This window comes from Phoenix dactylifera, chromosome 15 (genome assembly GCF_051530095.1).
Source record: "Phoenix dactylifera cultivar Ajwa chromosome 15, Ajwa_hap1_PhDact_Kaust_v1.1, whole genome shotgun sequence".
NCBI classification, from domain to species: Eukaryota; Viridiplantae; Streptophyta; class Magnoliopsida; order Arecales; family Arecaceae; genus Phoenix; species Phoenix dactylifera.
In genome coordinates this window covers 18,209,136-18,227,191 of record NC_143204.1, presented here as the reverse complement: position 1 = coordinate 18,227,191, position 18,056 = coordinate 18,209,136, and the positions used below count along the sequence as shown (strand labels likewise).

The following is an 18,056-nucleotide window of genomic DNA, read 5'->3' as shown; positions in this document are numbered from 1 at the left end:
TCATAGCTATGCAAGGGTTACTAGCCCCAGATTCAATGGGTGGGAGACCGCCAAAGGTAAGAATTTCACAATGGTGGAGGGAATTCGATTCAACTGGAGCTTACAAGGTGGCTGAAAAATATAAATATTAAAGCTAAATGCTAGATACATCTATGGGAAGAGACATCTTGGTTAGGACAAGGCGTTTGAGGAGGTAAATTTCACTCAAACTACGTGAAGGAATAGGGCCTGCATGTTGGTTAGTGAACATAGAAAGTAAAAGAGATGCATAATTGCAGACTAGCATTGGGCATAGAGTACTTGTAGGTGACTTGCTGATTTGTGAAGGCATGGTTTTATTATTACTTTTCTTTAAAACTTCATTTCTTTTTTCCATGCAACATTTGTAGTGCCTTTAGATGATATGTATATTTGAGAGAGAGAGAGAGAGAGAGAGAGAGAGAGAGAGAGAGAGAGAGAGAGAGCAAAAAATGCACCTTTATTAGATGAGTTTATCATTTTCTACAAATTTTATTTATTAATACACACACACATACACAAGGAAATATGTAGGACAGTAAGGATGAGTCTACATTGCCAACCAGAGTATGTGAAATGACCTTTCAGGCTGTAGTAAAAGCTTGGATGTGTTTTGTAGCCTCAAGTTGGTCGATGCCTAAGGTTGCAAATAGGTTGGGTTAACTCGTGATCCGATCCGACCTATTTACATTCGATTCGATCTATTTTTAAAGACTCGTGGGCCCGAATCGGGGTCTCAAATTGGACATTTTCCATTTTATGGTTCGGGTTTGGGTTTACTGATTCTCGACCCGACTCATTATTTTTGGGGTCAATTTTAGATCATTTACCCAACGATCCGATCAGACCCGAATGCGGATTATCTATTTTAGGCCCACAATGATTCAATGATTCTATAGGTTTTCCTTTATGGACAAAGGCTAGGTGGAAATGGTGAGAGGCTCTACTGCAAGATGGTAAGCTTTTGGACATTAGTCTCATTGGTCTGGCAGCAAGTAACTGCCCTTTGGCCTGTCTTGCCACCCTCCACAAAGTAGAGGATCAGTTAAGGACTTAAAATGTGCTATCCAATTGGTTATTTCTCTTCTAGCAAAAAAAAAAAAAGGTTATTTCTTTGGAAATGGCTGCAATATTTAACTTTAAATCCCATTGAGTGTGATTGATTGGACAAACGATTGGATCCCTCTGCCATCTATCCATCCATTGCTCTAAAAACCTGCATGAGAGACCAAGTTGCCTTTGTCTACCTTTGTTCTTATGATGTATTTAGTTTTTTAAAAGGAAACACATAAGGCTACTTACTATATTTTAGATTCTTGAAAGGATCCTATGACATGCAAGACCTGTCTCAGTGAACCCACAAACCCACAAGGGCTTCAGAAAAGCCATGGTTCTTCTGAATCTACTCATTATATCTTATTCTCACATATCCACAACCATTATAAGATGATGTTCTTTGCTCTTTTTTTTGTTATCGCTGCATTTCACCAGCATGGCCCGCCCCGGTTCCGAACTGGATCCAAATTTTTTGGGTTGGGTTCAGGTTATACATGGACCTGATCCGGCCCGAATGATCCGTTGGGTTAAAAATTGTAGTCGTGGACCTGATCTAATTCCACTCGATCTTTTATTAGGTTGGGTCTGGATCTAAAATTAGGACCCAAACAAAAAATTGGATTAGATTGGGATCACTTATGACCCAATTTGATCTGTTGCCATTTGCACCCGTATTGATACCTTTGCTTTGTTTCTTTCCATGCACGAAACAATGATATTATTTCCTCATCCAACATAGCATCCAAAGGATGCGGACGCTTGTAGGCCTTCTCTTTAGGATACCCACCATTTGAACCACTAGCCTGCTTTCGGATTTAAACATCTTGCTAGTGTGAAAAGTTGTGAAACCATCATCAGAATTTATCTTCTCTGAAATCAATGGCATGAACGTAACGGAGTCTTATAATTATTAGCATAAGCACAAAGACAAGCCTTGCCTATTTTATGTTCACCTTCCGAATCTTGCTTGGGTATATATACTTACAAACAACCTAGTTATCTCAAATGAATATTGTACAATTCAAATCCTCTCTATTTTTCTTGGCACATCATTGGTTTTTCAACCTGAATTCAACATCACATCAAGCCATTCCTAGTTCATGATCCACATACATGTCAAACTTTTCATACAACACTGCCCCTTAAAATTATTTTTTCCCACCAAATTAGTGCCAAACTGTGAGAATTTGATTGTACTTGCAACCGTTACAAGGCCAAGTTTCTATGCTCATTAAACTTCACTTGATTTTAGTTGTTACATGTATAACTAAGTTTTGTTTTGAGGTTTAAGTCCTGTTTGGTAGAGCTGTTGGTAGTATAGCTTTCGGAAGTAGAGCTTTTATAAAAAGCTACTTGCTGTTTGGTAACTATATTTTTAAAATGTTGTGAGACTTTAAGATGTGTTTGGTAAACAAACTGAGGAAGTATTTTTGGTATGACAAAATGACCATAAAAGACATTGCATTATTATACAACAAAGCATAATAAAATATAATATATATTAATACATAAATATATAATATAATATAATATTACTGTAATGTAATATAATATTATTATAATATAATAATATAATATTGTATATTATAGCATAATAATATCACATAATTTGATATTATATAACCTCATATATCAATATATTATGATATAATGTAATATAATATTATATTTAAGTATAATACAATAATAAAGTATAAAATATTATAATTATTATCATTATATATTATTATTATTTTATGTAATTATTATATTTTATTATGGATATTTTGGTCTACAAAAGAAACAGCTTCTTGACATGGCCTAAAAGTGTTTTTCTGGAAAAGCTCCAAAATGGAGTTTCTCCCAAAATATGTTTTAGTTTTTTTGGCAAAACTAAAACAGCTTTCCAATTTTTTTTTTACTGAACACCTCTTTTTCATCTAAAAATACTTTTGGAGGACCAGAAAGTGTTTTCTGACTCTTCAAAAGCTTTGCCCCTTTATGGCCCTTCAAAAGTTTTGCCAAATGGGGCCTAAATGCCTAGGGATAAAAAGCCCAAGTCCGGCATGTAAGCGGACTCAAAATTGTTTCTTTCCAGAGTCATGATTCATAACCAACTCAATTGGATTCAGATATGTTGGCTTTGGTCACTGTCACAGCCTACTAATATCTTAGACCCACGATCAGCTCAAGTCTGAATGTCTCATTGCTGAAAGCCCGAACTGGGACTTCAATCATCCTGGTCTTCTCCATCCAATCTACTGAACCTTAATTTTACCTCGTAGCTCATAAACTTTGCCATCAAGAAGTTCTGTTTAGTATGAGCTCAAGAATCCGAGCTCACTAAAAAGATTGCTATTCACACTACTGTACTGCTTCAATCTAGAACCGCACTCAAAAGAACTAGTTAGAAAATATTATTTAAATTTGTTGATTCCATATGAATACATAAAATTCATCTTAATGTGGGACTAAATACATGCTGGCATGGTCCTCGCAACCACTATGTTTGCTTGTTGCACCAAAAATAGGGGGTTTGTTTGTGGATCTCAGTTCTAACAAATCAAGCCGAGCTACTTCTTGCAGCCATCTCAGTTCCATGAAAGAGGCCTGGACCCACGGCCAATGTTCCGAGATCCCACAATGATCCAAGGAAGTGAAGCAAGTGACCTGTCGTCGTCACGTCTGCTCCAACTGTGTCTCCTCTCACGCAGCCACAAAGGAACTGGATTGCATCCTTATGACCAACACTACATCAGAGAGGCAATATCGCATATATTCCATGCCAATTGAGGCAATGATAGGATACTAGGAGCCATCGATGGGGTGGTCTCTCTCGGCCTCAGGCCAGCTGCAGGAATGGGCATTGACATCCAAGTTAGCCACTTCAGGAAGCTTTCAAAAACCAGGGTCAACAAAGTATTAAAATGGTATATATGACTAGGCCTTTCTTAGAGCTGTATATAAAGAAGCCCTTTTCCTTCTTTCAAGAAAAAAAAGAAAAAAAAGGTGATTGTTAAGCTGTTCCATTGCTTGAAATCTACCAAGAGGCACTTCAATGTGAGTTTACTAGTATGAAAGTTGACACCTACATTGCATGACTTCTTAGCAAGATTAAGGTCCTGTTTAGGGGAGCTTTTGGAGGGCCAAAAAGCACTTTCTGGCCCTCCAAAAGTACTTTTAGATAAAAAATGGTGTTTGGTAAAATTTTCGGAAAGTTATTTCAGCTTTTGCAGGAAGCTGAAAACAGTTTTTGGGGAGAAGCTCCAATTTGGAACTTTTCGAAAATATTGTTTCAGCTTTGTCGGAAAGCTGTTTTTTGGACCAAAATATCTCCATTTAAATCTCATTTTTTTTCCAAAATCCTCATCCCACCTCTTTCTCTCTCATCCATCCTCTCCCTCTCCCTCTCTATCTTCTTCTTCCTCTCAACGCCGTCGCCTCTGTTCCTTCTTCCTCTCTTTTTTTTTTTCATTTTTTTTTGGTTTTGGGAGCTCGTGGTTGCCCACGGTGGTAGCCACCATGCCGGCCACCACCCATGGCCGGCGATCATTCTATATGTCAATGAAATAAAATAATAAAATAATAAATAAATAAATAAATAAATAAATAAAATAAATAATGAGTGAGTGGCAAATAATCTGATCTAATAAATAAATAAATAAATAAAAATATTAGTAATTATTTAACCAATTTTATCACCTAGCTAGAAAATTTGTTAGAGAGAAGATAAATGATCATTAGAAGGATGAAAAATTAATTTACACTAATAATTATAATATTTTATATTTATTCTTGTATTATACTATAAATATAATATTATATTACATTATATCATAATACATTGATATGTTATGTTAAATAATTTAATATTATATTAAATTATTATTCTATAATACATAATGTTATAGTACTATATTATAATAATATTATATTACATTACATTAATATTATATTATATCATATATTTATGAATTAATACGTATTATATTTTATTATGCTCTGTTGTATAATGCTGGTAATGCTCTTTATGGTCATTTTATCACACAAAAGTACTCTCTCAGTTTGTTTACCAAATACATGTTAAAGTGCCACAGCACTTTAGAAATGTAGTTTCCAAACAGCAAACAGCTTTTTATAAACGCTCTGCTTCAGACAGCTCTACTTCCAACAGCTCTACTTTCAAAAGCTCTACTACTAACAGCTCCTCCAAACAGGGCATAAGATGGTAAGTCCATCAAAAGCCTCTAATCTTCTTCACACTACCTTCTAACTTCTTCAGTCACATTTGAATAAGGATTCCTAGTCAGGTGCTTCTTTGTAACAATGTTGTTACTTCACGTTTGAACAACATAACTACAATGCGATAGGATAGATCATAGCATTGTGATTCCTACTCTAGTTGCATGTCATCAGTGTCTTTTAATACCATAGCAAAATTTGTGGTGTTCTTGATAAGAACAATCTCTCCAACTTTAGTTATATAAATAGTCAGGTTCCAAAATAAGAGCCATCCACACTAAGTTAAATTTATAGACCATTATCCCAAGTATTCTGCTTATCACAAGTAACATTCCTCTAATCAGATGGCTCTTCTATATGAGGGAAAAAACAAAAGAGCAAAGCAGACTTCTTCAGCCTTGGCAGCAAAAGCAAACTTTTGCATTCAAAACCCTGTCCTCTTCCCAGGCTGCTTTAATCATACTAGAGGGGAATGTTGGAGCATGCAGCATCCATTTGTAACTTCAACCCTTTCCTCCAGAAAGAAAAAAAAAAGAGAGAAAAAAAAGAGAACCCCACCACCTTGCACTGATGTGAGGACTGCCGGAAACAGTCTCAGACTGTGGTGTTAGGCCTTTTAGGCAGGCTTATTTTTGTGGTTTGTCTTAATGCCCTTTATTGCTTGGCTTTACTGTTCGGTGTCCACCCGAATCCAACCACTACTTTCCCTGTTTCCTGGTGGGAGGAAATCAGTGACCATTCAATAATTATAAGCATAAACAGTCATTGGATTCTGGAAAAAATTCAGAGAATTGACAAAAGTAATATATATATATATATATATATATATATATATATAATAAGAAACTTAGAAAAATGTATGCCTGTGTGTATATGAGATAGACGGGGGTACCCTTATCTTGTAACCATGAGTATTTTTTGAATTTATCATGAATAATTTATAAATAAATCTTAAAAAAATTGTGAAAAGGTGAATAGCTCATTTATTGATTTGATTTCCGAAGAAACATTTTCGAGGAAAAAAACCATGAATGGTTCAAAATATTTTAACAATTTGAGGTATTGATTTAATGTTTAATTGTCAATGTAAGAACTGGTTCAGGCGTGTATTTTGTTTCATATCGGTTATTCGATGGGTAGATTTTAGATATTTATGCAAGAGCAAGGAGCTCAAAAAATACTTTTCGGCTAACCATATTGATGAGATTCTATATTGTTACAAATTGTATCAGAGCGGATCCAACTAATTATTTATGTGGCTAGAAAATATTATAGTATTATTTATAGAGGCATATCATGAGTCAATTATGGTACCAGTTGTGTATTTAGTTTCACATCGGTTATTTACTAAGTAGATTTTGAATATTCATGCAGTCTAAAAAAAATTTAAAAAATATTTCTTAATTAGCTATTTTGGATGAGATGATGAATTTATTATCGTCAATGTCCCTTCCCATCGCTTGCACCGGGGTAAGATAAAATCTTAAATTAAAAAATAAAAAGGGAAAAACTCAAGGATAGGTGACAAGAGTATACCTTCGACTTTCTTAAGACAAGGAACATATGACACCTGCCTTTGGATGTTGACCTCTCATTTGTCTTGATGGAGGAATGCGGGGAGAGAGAGATACATATAGAGAGAGAAAGAGGAGCAGAAAGGGAAGAGGGGTAAAGGAAAAGCACATTAAACGTAGAGCTCGGCAAGAGAGCAAGGGAGACGCTTTAATGGAAACTTTAATGGTGTGTTGGTGGAAGGTGGAATGTCATGTGAACTTGCAGCAGTGCTCTCTCTCTCTCTCTCTCTCTCTCTCTCTCTCTCTCCTCTTCCTTCCTCTGGTACTTATTGACTTTAGTAATGTTCTCTTGGATTCAGCTTTTGTCGCTCTCATTCGGTTGCCATCCAAATAGGTCCCCTCCACCTTTAGCTTTAGGCTATCTGGGTTTGGGATCTTGCTTGGATTTTGTTTGGACTTTGTGTTGTCCACGTGAAAGACAAGCCCGGCATTTAATTGCATTATTTTTGTACAGTGGCAGAACAATTGCATGGAATGACTTTTGTTTTGCTTTCCGTCCATTATTTTCATCTCCTTGGTTAGTTTTGAAATGAAAACAAACAGAGCGCTAAGAACGAACCCCAAGACACAAATGGAGCATTGTAGGAGTCATTTAGCTCGCTAATTTTGGTGATAGAATTGGTGAGGTCCAAGGGAAGGTGCTACAAGAGGGAGGAATAGATGCATGCCTCTCAAGCATAAATAAGTAAAGTTCATTTATTTTTTACCCAAAAAAATGTCATCTATTTGTATTGGTTCTAGGAGGACCTGTGCGGACGTGTGTTTAGTCCTACATCGATTATTCGCTGGGTAGATCTTGGATACTTATGCGGTATCAAAGAATCTAAATAATACTTTTCGATTAGCCATTTTGGACGAGGTCTTAGATGATTACAATTGATATCTGAGCGTACCCGACCTATAATCTATGTGGATTAGGAGACACTGCAGGACGGATCCATTGAGACTGACCATAGACCTATCGTGGTGTTTGTAATTAAATTTGAATGGATTTAAACCCTTCGTCTGACGAGAACGTCACGACTTGAACGGGAGGAGTATGTGAGGATCCGTGCGAGCGTGTGTTTAGTTCCACATTGGTTATTTACTAAGTAGATTTTGGATACTTATACAGAATTAAAGATCCAAATAATACCTTCCTGCTAGCCATTTTGGATGAGGTTTTAGGTTATTATAAATTTTTCTTCTTAATTTCAATATTCTTCAAGATTTTCCCCATCTACTTGAGTCCAAAAGTCGACTTCAACGTGCGACTAAGTTTTAGCCAACAAGAAAGCATGTAGTTGTGCACTACTGCAAAACTTATTTAAAACTATTAAGAAAAAAAATTGTAATCAAAATACTTGATTTTTATTAGTTATGATGACATGCATATGTACACTTCATGCGAGATCAATATCTCTATATTAAAAGAATCAATTTCTTTATATCAAAAAAAAATGATATGCTTCATATTAAAAAAACTCTACAAATATGTACATAGTAGGCAAAATCAAAAAATAATTTCCATTATATGGGATTACATAGCTGCCCATGCCTGCTTAATCTGATACCGAAAGAATCAAGATATGTTTTTCATCAAATTAATAAATAATTTTCATCACAAACAAAGCAGCTCTTCTTATCTAGTACATATCTTAGTTTTCTTTTTCTGGTTTCTTCTTTCTGCTAATTTTGTTGACCACTTTAGTCATATTTCTGCAATAAATTGGCATCATCTTGTATGATACGTACTAGAAGGTACCACGATGACTTGTCAATTCACTTGCTTGGCCTGTGGCCCTCAGGTCTCATGTTTTGTGACACAAAATTCCACTTGATCATTTCAGAGCGATGGGGGGGGACAGATGCGCTTGCCTTCTTCGGCTGATGGCTGAAACTCCCACATCTCATTTCCTTGTTACCTCGCCGCTGACCTCTGTCCTCAAAACTCCTTTAACTGACACTTTTTGTTTGGGTCCCTTTGCAACATAACTCTTTAAGTGAGGGTTTTCTTGTCTTCCCTGGGGGGGTGCTTAGAGCTTATGATCTCTTGTGGTGTCCAGGCCCACAGATTCCATTTGATGAATGAGCAGGGCCAGTGCCTGGGCCTCTGCTTTCCTCCATGGACTGCTAAAAGTTCGACATGAATCAGAACAGTGTTGAAAGAGGAGACCTGATAATTACTTTGGCGGAGTGGAAGACAACACCCATGGTTAGAACGAATCGTAGAACAAAATCTAACAGGAGTGGTGGCATTTTGGTTATGAATGTACGTGACCTTCATATCATTAACCAGTCTGAAATAGTGCTATAGGTGCATAAAGAATGGCCAAGCTAGGGTATAACTATATGAAAGAGAGATCACATTGGAAGAACAATATTTGGCCCCATTACTAGAGACTCGTAGGAAGATGATGTGAGGATCCGTGCAGGCGTGTGTTTAGTCCCACATCAGTTATTTGCTGGATAGATTTTGGGTACTTGTACAGGATCAATGAACTCAAATAATACTTTTCGGCTAGCCATTTTGGATAAGTTCCTGGGTTGTTACAGATAATAAAATAGAGGCTTCGATTCTTTCTATAAAATTAGAACGCCAATATATCATGTAGTCAGTCTCATGAGCCGTGCTATAAAGTCATTGAAGAGAGCAGCTGAATGTTTAGATAATGACCGAGGCTAAGAGTTCTGAAAAAGTCTAATATATGATGATATTTGTGGGAGGCCTATGGCCTACCAATCATGGTTTAGCTTTTCCACATGTCATTATGGCAAAAGAGTTTGCTTTCCCTACGTGATAACTAATTCATGCAATTGACATTGCCGCGTATCACCATGAAAGAGAGACGCCACACCTTTGCTTGTATGCTTGACTTGCAAGCAAGATACAATACACATACCTGTGAATACATCAACAAATACACATATTTTTTTCTTTTTTTTTGAGAGAGAGAGAGAGAATCATACAAGCTATTGTCTTTGGTAGCTTGTCTACTTCACATGCAACATTAGGTCCCCCACTTTAAAAAGGCATCACGAGAAGGCTTATAGGAATTTGTGTGTAATTTTCTCCTTTTCTCTTCTCAAGTAGTTTTCATGACTCTGGCTTTCTGGAACTTCTCATGCTTCTTAGGATTAACCAGCTGCTTAGCCAATAAAAGACACTCTTCGTGGTCCTATAAACAAACATAATGACCTCATAGGCATATCTCTTAAATTCTCAACCAAGTGCACATTTCACAGCCAACCAAACAGTCAGCTTGGTGTCCTTTTTCTGAAAAAGGCACAGTTACTTGTGCCGTGGTCAAAAAATTTATGAAGAGGTTGCTGAAAATTTGGAAGCCTTGGTTTTTTCTGAAGCCTTGGCGGTAAAGTAAATATTGCATCATAGAGCTATCAACAACCAATCATGTGTTGCACTTAGGCAGTTTAGCTGGGTGAGATTTAAGTTAATAAGGGCAACTGAGCAAGTCTTCTGCCATGACACAGAACTTTTCGTTTCCCTTGAATAATTTAGGGTTATGTCAAGTGTTTCTAACCGAATAATTTGCATTTTGAATGTGAAGGATGCTAAGTTATCGTTAAATTAAACTTTCGAATCAAAATAGGGATGGTACTTAGATTATGTGTGGTAGAGATTATATGTTCCCTTTTAATTGCTCAAGAAAGGAGTCCTTCCTATTCTGTTATCGAATCATATCTAACAATCTTCCTCTTGTTTATCGGCTTTATTTTGGTTGGTCTCATGAGCGGTTTTTCTTCATTTAATAAAAGAAGATAAGGAGAAGAGAGGAGCAGTGCTCTTCCCTCACATAAATTACACCTTGCAGGATGAGTCCTCATCTCAGCATCCATGAAGCAGAGGATATTTAAACCAAAACTCCAACCTCATAAAGAACAGAGCAAAAAGAAAGCAATCCCATTTATTCTTTGGCTGGGCTCTGACAAATCTTGTGAGGCCTGAATATCTGGTGAGCATATAGGAAGAACCATTTGGGTTTAGTTATGAGGTCCAATCATTTATGTTCTTGCAAGACCAAAGATCAGCTCAATGCATAGAATCTAATGCAAGATATATAATCTAATGAGCATCACCCAGGTAATTATTTATTTGTCAATAAGAGCACAATGTATATAAATTCCAATAATGCATGGTGAAGCAGCAGGCTAGCAGTAAACAGGGCCAAGCAAACATCCATGCATGAGCAACTGGCTGATAGCCATGCAATGTTGAATCACGGATTGGAGGATCCATCCAATTCTCCCCACAGGATTTGTGCACCATTGCTCCTGTGATCCTTTTGCTCCCGACTGATTCTTCCTCAAGGAGAGCAAAAGCATTTGAGGACCATGATTCCAGTAATCTCAGATGTAGCCATGCATGGCGTGGCATCGTACCATGTGTTATTCTCCAAGATGGACCTTTTTGAGACTGATTAGATTCTCAGTGTATTAGCTCCAAGAGGGAGGAGAGAAAAAGCCTAAAAAGTGGGGTTGGTGAAAGTGAAAGGTGGAGGTTGGAGCAGAGTGCGACGAGAGGCATTGCTCCGAAGTGAGGAGCTAGGCAACATTCCAAGCAAAAGTGCTGGTGTAGGACGTAGTTGGTGGATTCAGTCATCATTACTATAATCAAAAAAGAGGTGGCCAGAAGAATACATGGCTGCTGCCTTTGCACCAAAGACCCCCTCCACAGCCCCACCTTCCCTCCATTCCCTCCCCAAGCTCACCTCATTCCCCCCTTGCTTTGCTGATACCAAATCATTCCCACAAGAAAATCTGTCTCTATGGAGACCATGCATATCTTCATGAACGATAAAAATCTTAATGAAAGCACCACTGCAGACCCCTTGTATAATTACACCCATTCCAATACTTCAGGGGTCCAAAGATCGAAAAAAGAAAGAAGATGAGCACAAAGCACAATGCTCATTACAGCCGTGTTAGAAAGTTTGCTAGAGACATCAATGGGCCCTGCCAAGCTGCGTTCCAGGGATCCCACTTTTCAGCTAATCAGCATTATGATTGATTACAACCAGCACATCTACTTTAAAAACCTATGAGTGCCACTTAGTTAAGTCTTAGGGATCCAAAGCCCCCAGATGAGAAGTTAAGCACGTTGCTGATTAGACCCTATATAAAGAAAATCTTATAGAGACTTTAAATTAGCCCTGCAATTATAGCACGACAAGGATTTCAGACATATCAGCATATACTCTAATCATGACCCAATATTTCTGGAGAATTTGATTACATTTTAATAAGAAAATTGGAGACGATTCTGAGTATAGTTAGCTCGATGGATTCCAAGTGAGGTTTTTTAAATACCTTCATATCTCATACAACATTTATGATGGCAGTATTGATCTCGTATGGGAGTGAGGCTTCCTCTTTTTTTCTTTTTTTAATGTCTTGGGGCCCTTCATCATTCCTGGCGACCCACATTCCACTGTGTCTGGAAGCAGCTCTTGATTGCAGCCAGTAGCGTAAAGAAGCATAAGAAGTTCATGTGAACATGTAAGTTTTTAGCAAAACCAGCTTCTCAATCCCTACTCCTACAGAGACTCTTCTTGTCTGCATAGTTTAGTGGTGAAGTATCAATGTAAACTATAACTAATCCTCTCCCCCAGCACCCCACCCCGCCCTCCTGTGATTTTGATTTTTGAATGAACTATGGCTTGGATAGGTACAAGGTTGGAGCAATAAGTTTAATTAGGACCTCTGCACTGCAGTCTGGTGCAGGGATAGTACTGCTGTGAAGTGACTGGTTGGGCAGTTGTCCTCCCTGTCAATCTATCTATCTCATGGCCATGACACTGAAAATAGCAGCCTTGTTTTGGCCCCTCTGACCAGCATCCAGCTTGAATGCTAGCATAAGGAAGTAGAGAAGGAAAGGGCCCTCCTGCTCTCCCCAATGGCAACCTCACCATTAATTCTATTGCCTTTCAAGATTCTTCTTATGGGCAATGGAAAGGCCAAGACCTAAATGTGGGTGCATTGCTGCCTTGACTTAGGGCCTTACTGTGAGTAAAGATTTTCAGTAGGGTTCAATGGGCCTTAAAGAAAAGCAGAGAGTGGGGAAGGAAAGAAAAGCCACAACCATCGTGTATTGGTCATTCTCAAACGCTGGTCCCTTTGGAAGCCAGGAGGGTGCTAGTTATTAGCAGTTGCTTGATGGAGCTCATTCTTTTTGCTTAGTTTAAAGGGACATCTGATGTTCTCCTCGAGTGCTTTTCATGGATAATATGCATTGAGGATTAGAGAAGTGCTCCATGGTGTTGTTTCTGAGAGAAGAAGGATCCGCTTGTCAGACGTTTGAGGTTCTTTGCCTTGGGTCTTAATAGACAGCAGTGTGAAAGAGAAAGCTGAAATCCATGAACAACAACAACAACAACCGGTTGGGCTTCTCTCTCTCCCCTCACATGAACATGGAGGTGTCTTCGGAGCCACATCACCAACCAAATCATCAGAGTCATCATCACCAAGCTCGGCCCGCCCATGCTGCTGTCTCCTCTCTAGTCCCATGCAGCTTCTTTCGATCTCCACCTCAGCTTGACAGCTCTGGGCTCTGCTATGGAGTTGAAGGAGAGACTGTGGGGCTCTACTCTCAGTGGTCTGTCATGCCACTGAAGTCTGATGGGTCTCTTTGCATTATGGAAGCCCTCGGCAGATCACAGCAGCAAGGTCCGTCTCAGCTACTGCTCAATTTTCTTTCTTTAGCTTCTTCCAGCTTCCAAACAAACTACTATTTCTAAAAACCCTTTTGACATCTTTTCCTTTTCCTTTTTGCTAAATATGGTGAAGGAATGGTGCCATCTCCATCCCCAAAACTGGAAGACTTGTTAGGTGGTGGTCCAAACATGGGGTCCCATCATCAGTTTGGGAACAATGACGGAGAAGCAATGGCCTTGAGCTTGGACAGCGTATGCTACCACCAAAACTCACAGCCTTCGGGCGGTAGAAGCCATCCCTTAGAGCTCCTCCAGGTGCAGCAGCATCAGCAGGAGCATCAATACTTCCAGCCATTGCAAGAAGGCTTGTGCTCTGGTTTAGCAGGCCATGGAGTGTATCATGGTCCATTGGAGGAACCAATGGCAGATGATGGGATCCCAAGCTTGAAAAACTGGGTAGCTGGGCACTATAATGCTGTCAACAATGGATTGGGTGAGGAAGGTGGCATCGGGTCTAGTTCTGTTGGTACAAAGGGATATGGAGATCTGCAGTCCTTGAGCTTGTCCATGAGCCCTGGCACTCAATCTAGCTGCGTCCCAGCTGCAAAACAGATATCACCTGCTGCAACAACTGAATGTATGATCTTAGATACACCCAAGAAGAGAGGGACTGGGAAAGGAGGCCAGAAGCAGCCTGTTCATAGGAAGTCCATTGATACATTTGGCCAGAGAACATCTCAGTATAGAGGTGTTACCAGGTCTGTGTTGGGAGTGTGGTGCATTGGTTTCTAAGCAGGCCTTCTATTTATTTAGTTAGGTTGTTGTTCCGAGGTCTCGCCATCTATCTACTTTATAAGATTTTGTTGTCTGCTAGTATTTTTATTGCTTTTTTTTTCCCCCCTCCATGGGCTGTTTGTATTTAAAGGGTTCTCATGTTGGTTTGTGATGATTCTAGTAGGTTTTCTTTTCTTTTTTTAATTTGTTCTCACTTCTGTCTCTTGAATTGCTTTATGTAATGATGTTGTGACGTGTTTTGTGAATAAGGCATAGGTGGACTGGGAGATATGAAGCCCATCTTTGGGACAACAGTTGCAAGAAGGAAGGCCAGACAAGGAAAGGAAGACAAGGTTGGAAGAACCAAAAAAAAAAAAAAAAATCGAAAATCTCATCAAAATTTCATTTTATTCACTTATTCTTCCCTAGTGTTTAAGCTTTTAATTAACTTTTGCTGACTATTGGAAAAAATCTTCGTCATCTTCTTGCCTGGGGGTAATGTCATGGAACTCGGTATCTTCTGCAGTTTATCTGGGTAGGCATCTCTTCCAGTTAAGATTTCCCTTGGCAACCTCCAAATCCTTTATACTGGTACAGCACTAACTTCTGTGATTCCAGGGGGCTATGACATGGAAGAGAAGGCTGCAAGAGCTTATGACTTGGCTGCTCTGAAATACTGGGGACCATCGACACATATCAACTTCCCGGTATATTTGATCCTTCAAGACCTTTGCTAACCAAAACCTCAACATTTGACTACTTTATTTTCGATGTTATGGCCTAAGTTGGGTTTCATGCAGCTGGAAAGTTACCAAGCAGAGCTGGAAGAAATGAAAACCATGAGCAGGCAAGAATACGTAGCCCACTTAAGAAGGTAACATCCCTCTGCTTCAGTCTCACAGAACAATTCAACTTTGGTATTTCCCAGAATTTCTTATCTCTTCTGCGGTCATGGTCGCAGAAAAAGCAGCGGGTTTTCGAGAGGGGCTTCAATGTACCGAGGAGTAACAAGGTTTCTTCAGTTCTCAATCAATGTAGAACCACAATCTTTTCCTTGGTCGTGACCTCATTTTGATCAAATTGTCTGTCCTTCCCACCGATCTACAGGCATCACCAACATGGAAGATGGCAAGCTCGAATCGGGAGGGTTGCTGGAAACAAAGATCTTTACCTCGGAACCTTCAGTAAGTATTTGAAGTTATCCATGTCAATATGTGTTTGCCTGGTGCCATGTCACACATGCTTCTATGCATAAGACTTGTGCAGGTGTATATTTAGTTTCACATCGGTTATTCGTCGAGAAAATCTTGGGTACTTATACATGACTGAGGAATCCAAAAAATACTTTCCGGCTAGTCTTTTTAAGTGAGGTCCTAGGTTATGATAAATGGTATCAGAGGAAACTCAGGCCCATAGTTTATGTAGACTGGGGGACACTATAACGTGGGTTCATGGAGGTTGACCACGAGCCGATCATGGTGGTTGTGATTAGATTTGAATTCTTAGTCCCGAAGATGTTGGGGCTTGCATGAGGAAACTAAAGTATGTGAGGTTATTAGCCGGAAACTAATAGTTTAGTTTTCTCACGTTGCTGTTGATCTAGTGATCTCTTCTTTCCAAAATGGTCATACTTTTATAAGGCTGGTTTCTTAATTGTTGCAAAGATCTAAGTTGACTGCTTTACAACCTTCTAATTAAAAGAGAATTAAAATGGGTAATTTCTTCTGTATGGTCTTTGATTTATACAAGCTTCATCAAAACTCTGCCGAGAAAACTGTTTAGAATACAAAATAGACTGTTAAAGATAATACTGTTTGATTAGGCACAACTTCATTTCTCACGAGCGAGATGAATTCTTAGGCACTCAAGAGGAAGCGGCCGAAGCCTACGATATTGCTGCGATTAAATTCCGCGGGGTGAATGCCGTTACAAACTTTGACATAACAAGATACGACGTGGAAAAGATTATGGCAAGCAGCACACTGCTATCAGGAGAGCTCGCGAGAAGAACCAAAGCAATAGAAGCAGGCATTGATGCCTCCTCAACACAAAAGAGCCGCAGAGAGCTTGATCTAGCTGAAGAGAACAATAGCTGTGGTTCTGATTGGAAGATGGTCCTCTACCAGTCCCCTCAGCATATATCGCAACCCTCTGAATCGCTCAATCACAACCCTGTGGCAAGTATGGATGATTACCGGAGCTCGACACCTCTCTTGGCAGCTCTGCATGGCACGGCGGGCATGGAGACGGTGAGTTCGGTCGAAGGTTTGGAGGACTCTGGAAAGATTGGGAACAAGCACATATCAAATTCATCATCGCTGGTAACCAGCCTCGGTAGCTCTAGAGAAGGGAGCCCCGACCGTCCTGGTCTCTCAATGCTCTACTCCAAGCCTTCACCCAACTTCGTTCGTGACGCCCCGATGAGTTCTTGGATTCCATCAACCCAGATCAGGCCAACAATTTCCCTGGCTCAGATGCCAGTTTTTGCTGCATGGAATGATGCTTAAGCTTCTGCTGTGATGGTAAAACCATGTAAAGTTGATGAAGTAAAAAGAAGAAATAGGAGAGAAGGAGAGAAGCATAGTGAGAGAGAGGACAGGAGTCCTTTTTTTTTTTTCCTCCCCATTTCCCTTTTCCCTTCCTTTTTTTCAGTTGTTTACTTTTGGATGAAATTGGGAGCAAGCTCTGTCCATTGTCAGTAGATTAGATTTCTTTTTGAACTCCTTGAATGAAATGATGTTTAGTTTGCTTTCGGTCTTGCCAAGTACATCATACAAACCAGCTCATTGCATCACAGCAATGCAGTGTGATCTTTTGACCAGAATGTCACTGTTTCCCTACTTGTCCAAACCTCCTCGCGACCATCATTAACAATGCCCTTTTCCTCTGCAAGCTTTGTTCAAGGGCTTTCCAACATTCCTCCTCATTTATTCTAGAGGCTGAGAGATCCCCAAATCATGGTTGCTTGTCCCAGATTGATGATGGCTTTTGTTATGGCATAGGATTCTATGGATGGCCTTTGCCTCCGAGGCTAGTGTACCCTATCTAGGGGAATGTGGTTCACTTTTTTTGTCTTGTCACCCCAATTCTCTGAATGATTATTTTGTTGGTCTATGTTGATAACATTATGAAACAAAGAGATGATATCTTGGAAATTTTATCTCTTAAGTCACACCTTCAGAAACAGTTCAGAATGAAAGACTTGGTGACTTGAGGTACAAGTTTTAGAAACCTCTCGTGGGTACATACATCATGAGCCAACAGAAGCCCTTGAGATGATTTGCTCGATTTATCGCCACATACTACTTACTATGATCCACAGGGTTATTCCATTTCATGGGCTAGTTAGTTTACTAGGTCTGAAAGGAAATTTCATATTCAAATGCAACCCTGCCAAAAAGTAGGCATTGGACCTGCTTCACCGATAACTGGAAAGAAGAAGTGGTGTTTGAACTGTTTTCATATACATGTGTGATAAATTCATGTTCGAACTGTCACATCATATCCACTTGTTTTTATGGGAACTTTCTAAGAGAATCTGTAGGTGGTGTATAGGCTTACTATGCCCCTGTCATTCTCATAGCTAAGAAGGATGAAGTAGGGACTTTAAGGTGACTCCTCTGCATCCTTGACACAGGAAGTGCTTTATGATTGTCAGAGGAGGAAGGCCTAAAGAGTTCTTGTTGAGGAGTGGTGTTGGCCTTTGATCCTAAAAGGGAAAAGAATGTCCATGCCATTTTCTTTCCAGCCAAAAAATTTTAAG

At 39.2% G+C, this 18,056-nt stretch overlaps 1 protein-coding gene across 1 annotated transcript; it reads left to right on the top strand.

Moving 5' to 3' along the window:
* Window positions 1-13,218: 13,218 nt before the first annotated feature.
* Window positions 13,219-17,040, top strand: LOC103704280 (AP2-like ethylene-responsive transcription factor ANT). Its single transcript, XM_008787510.6, has 9 exons — window positions 13,219-13,532; window positions 13,653-14,277; window positions 14,564-14,646; window positions 14,820-14,828; window positions 14,912-15,000; window positions 15,094-15,167; window positions 15,255-15,305; window positions 15,401-15,477; window positions 16,154-17,040. Exons 1-9 carry the CDS (start codon window positions 13,223-13,225, stop codon window positions 16,798-16,800), a joined length of 1,965 nt encoding a protein of 654 aa, XP_008785732.3. The 5' UTR covers window positions 13,219-13,222; the 3' UTR covers window positions 16,801-17,040.
* The last annotated feature ends 1,016 nt before the right edge of the window (window positions 17,041-18,056 follow it).

Bases quoted from the DNA above. Each gene is read 5' to 3' on its own strand.
- LOC103704280 (XM_008787510.6), top strand. From the start codon at position 13,223: ATGAACAACAACAACAACAACCGGTTGGGCTTCTCTCTCTCCCCTCAC. The intron at 13,533-13,652 runs GTCCGTCTCAGC...AATATGGTGAAG, and splicing joins CGGCAGATCACAGCAGCAAG to GAATGGTGCCATCTCCATCC. The intron at 15,168-15,254 runs GTAACATCCCTC...TCATGGTCGCAG, and splicing joins TACGTAGCCCACTTAAGAAG to AAAAAGCAGCGGGTTTTCGA.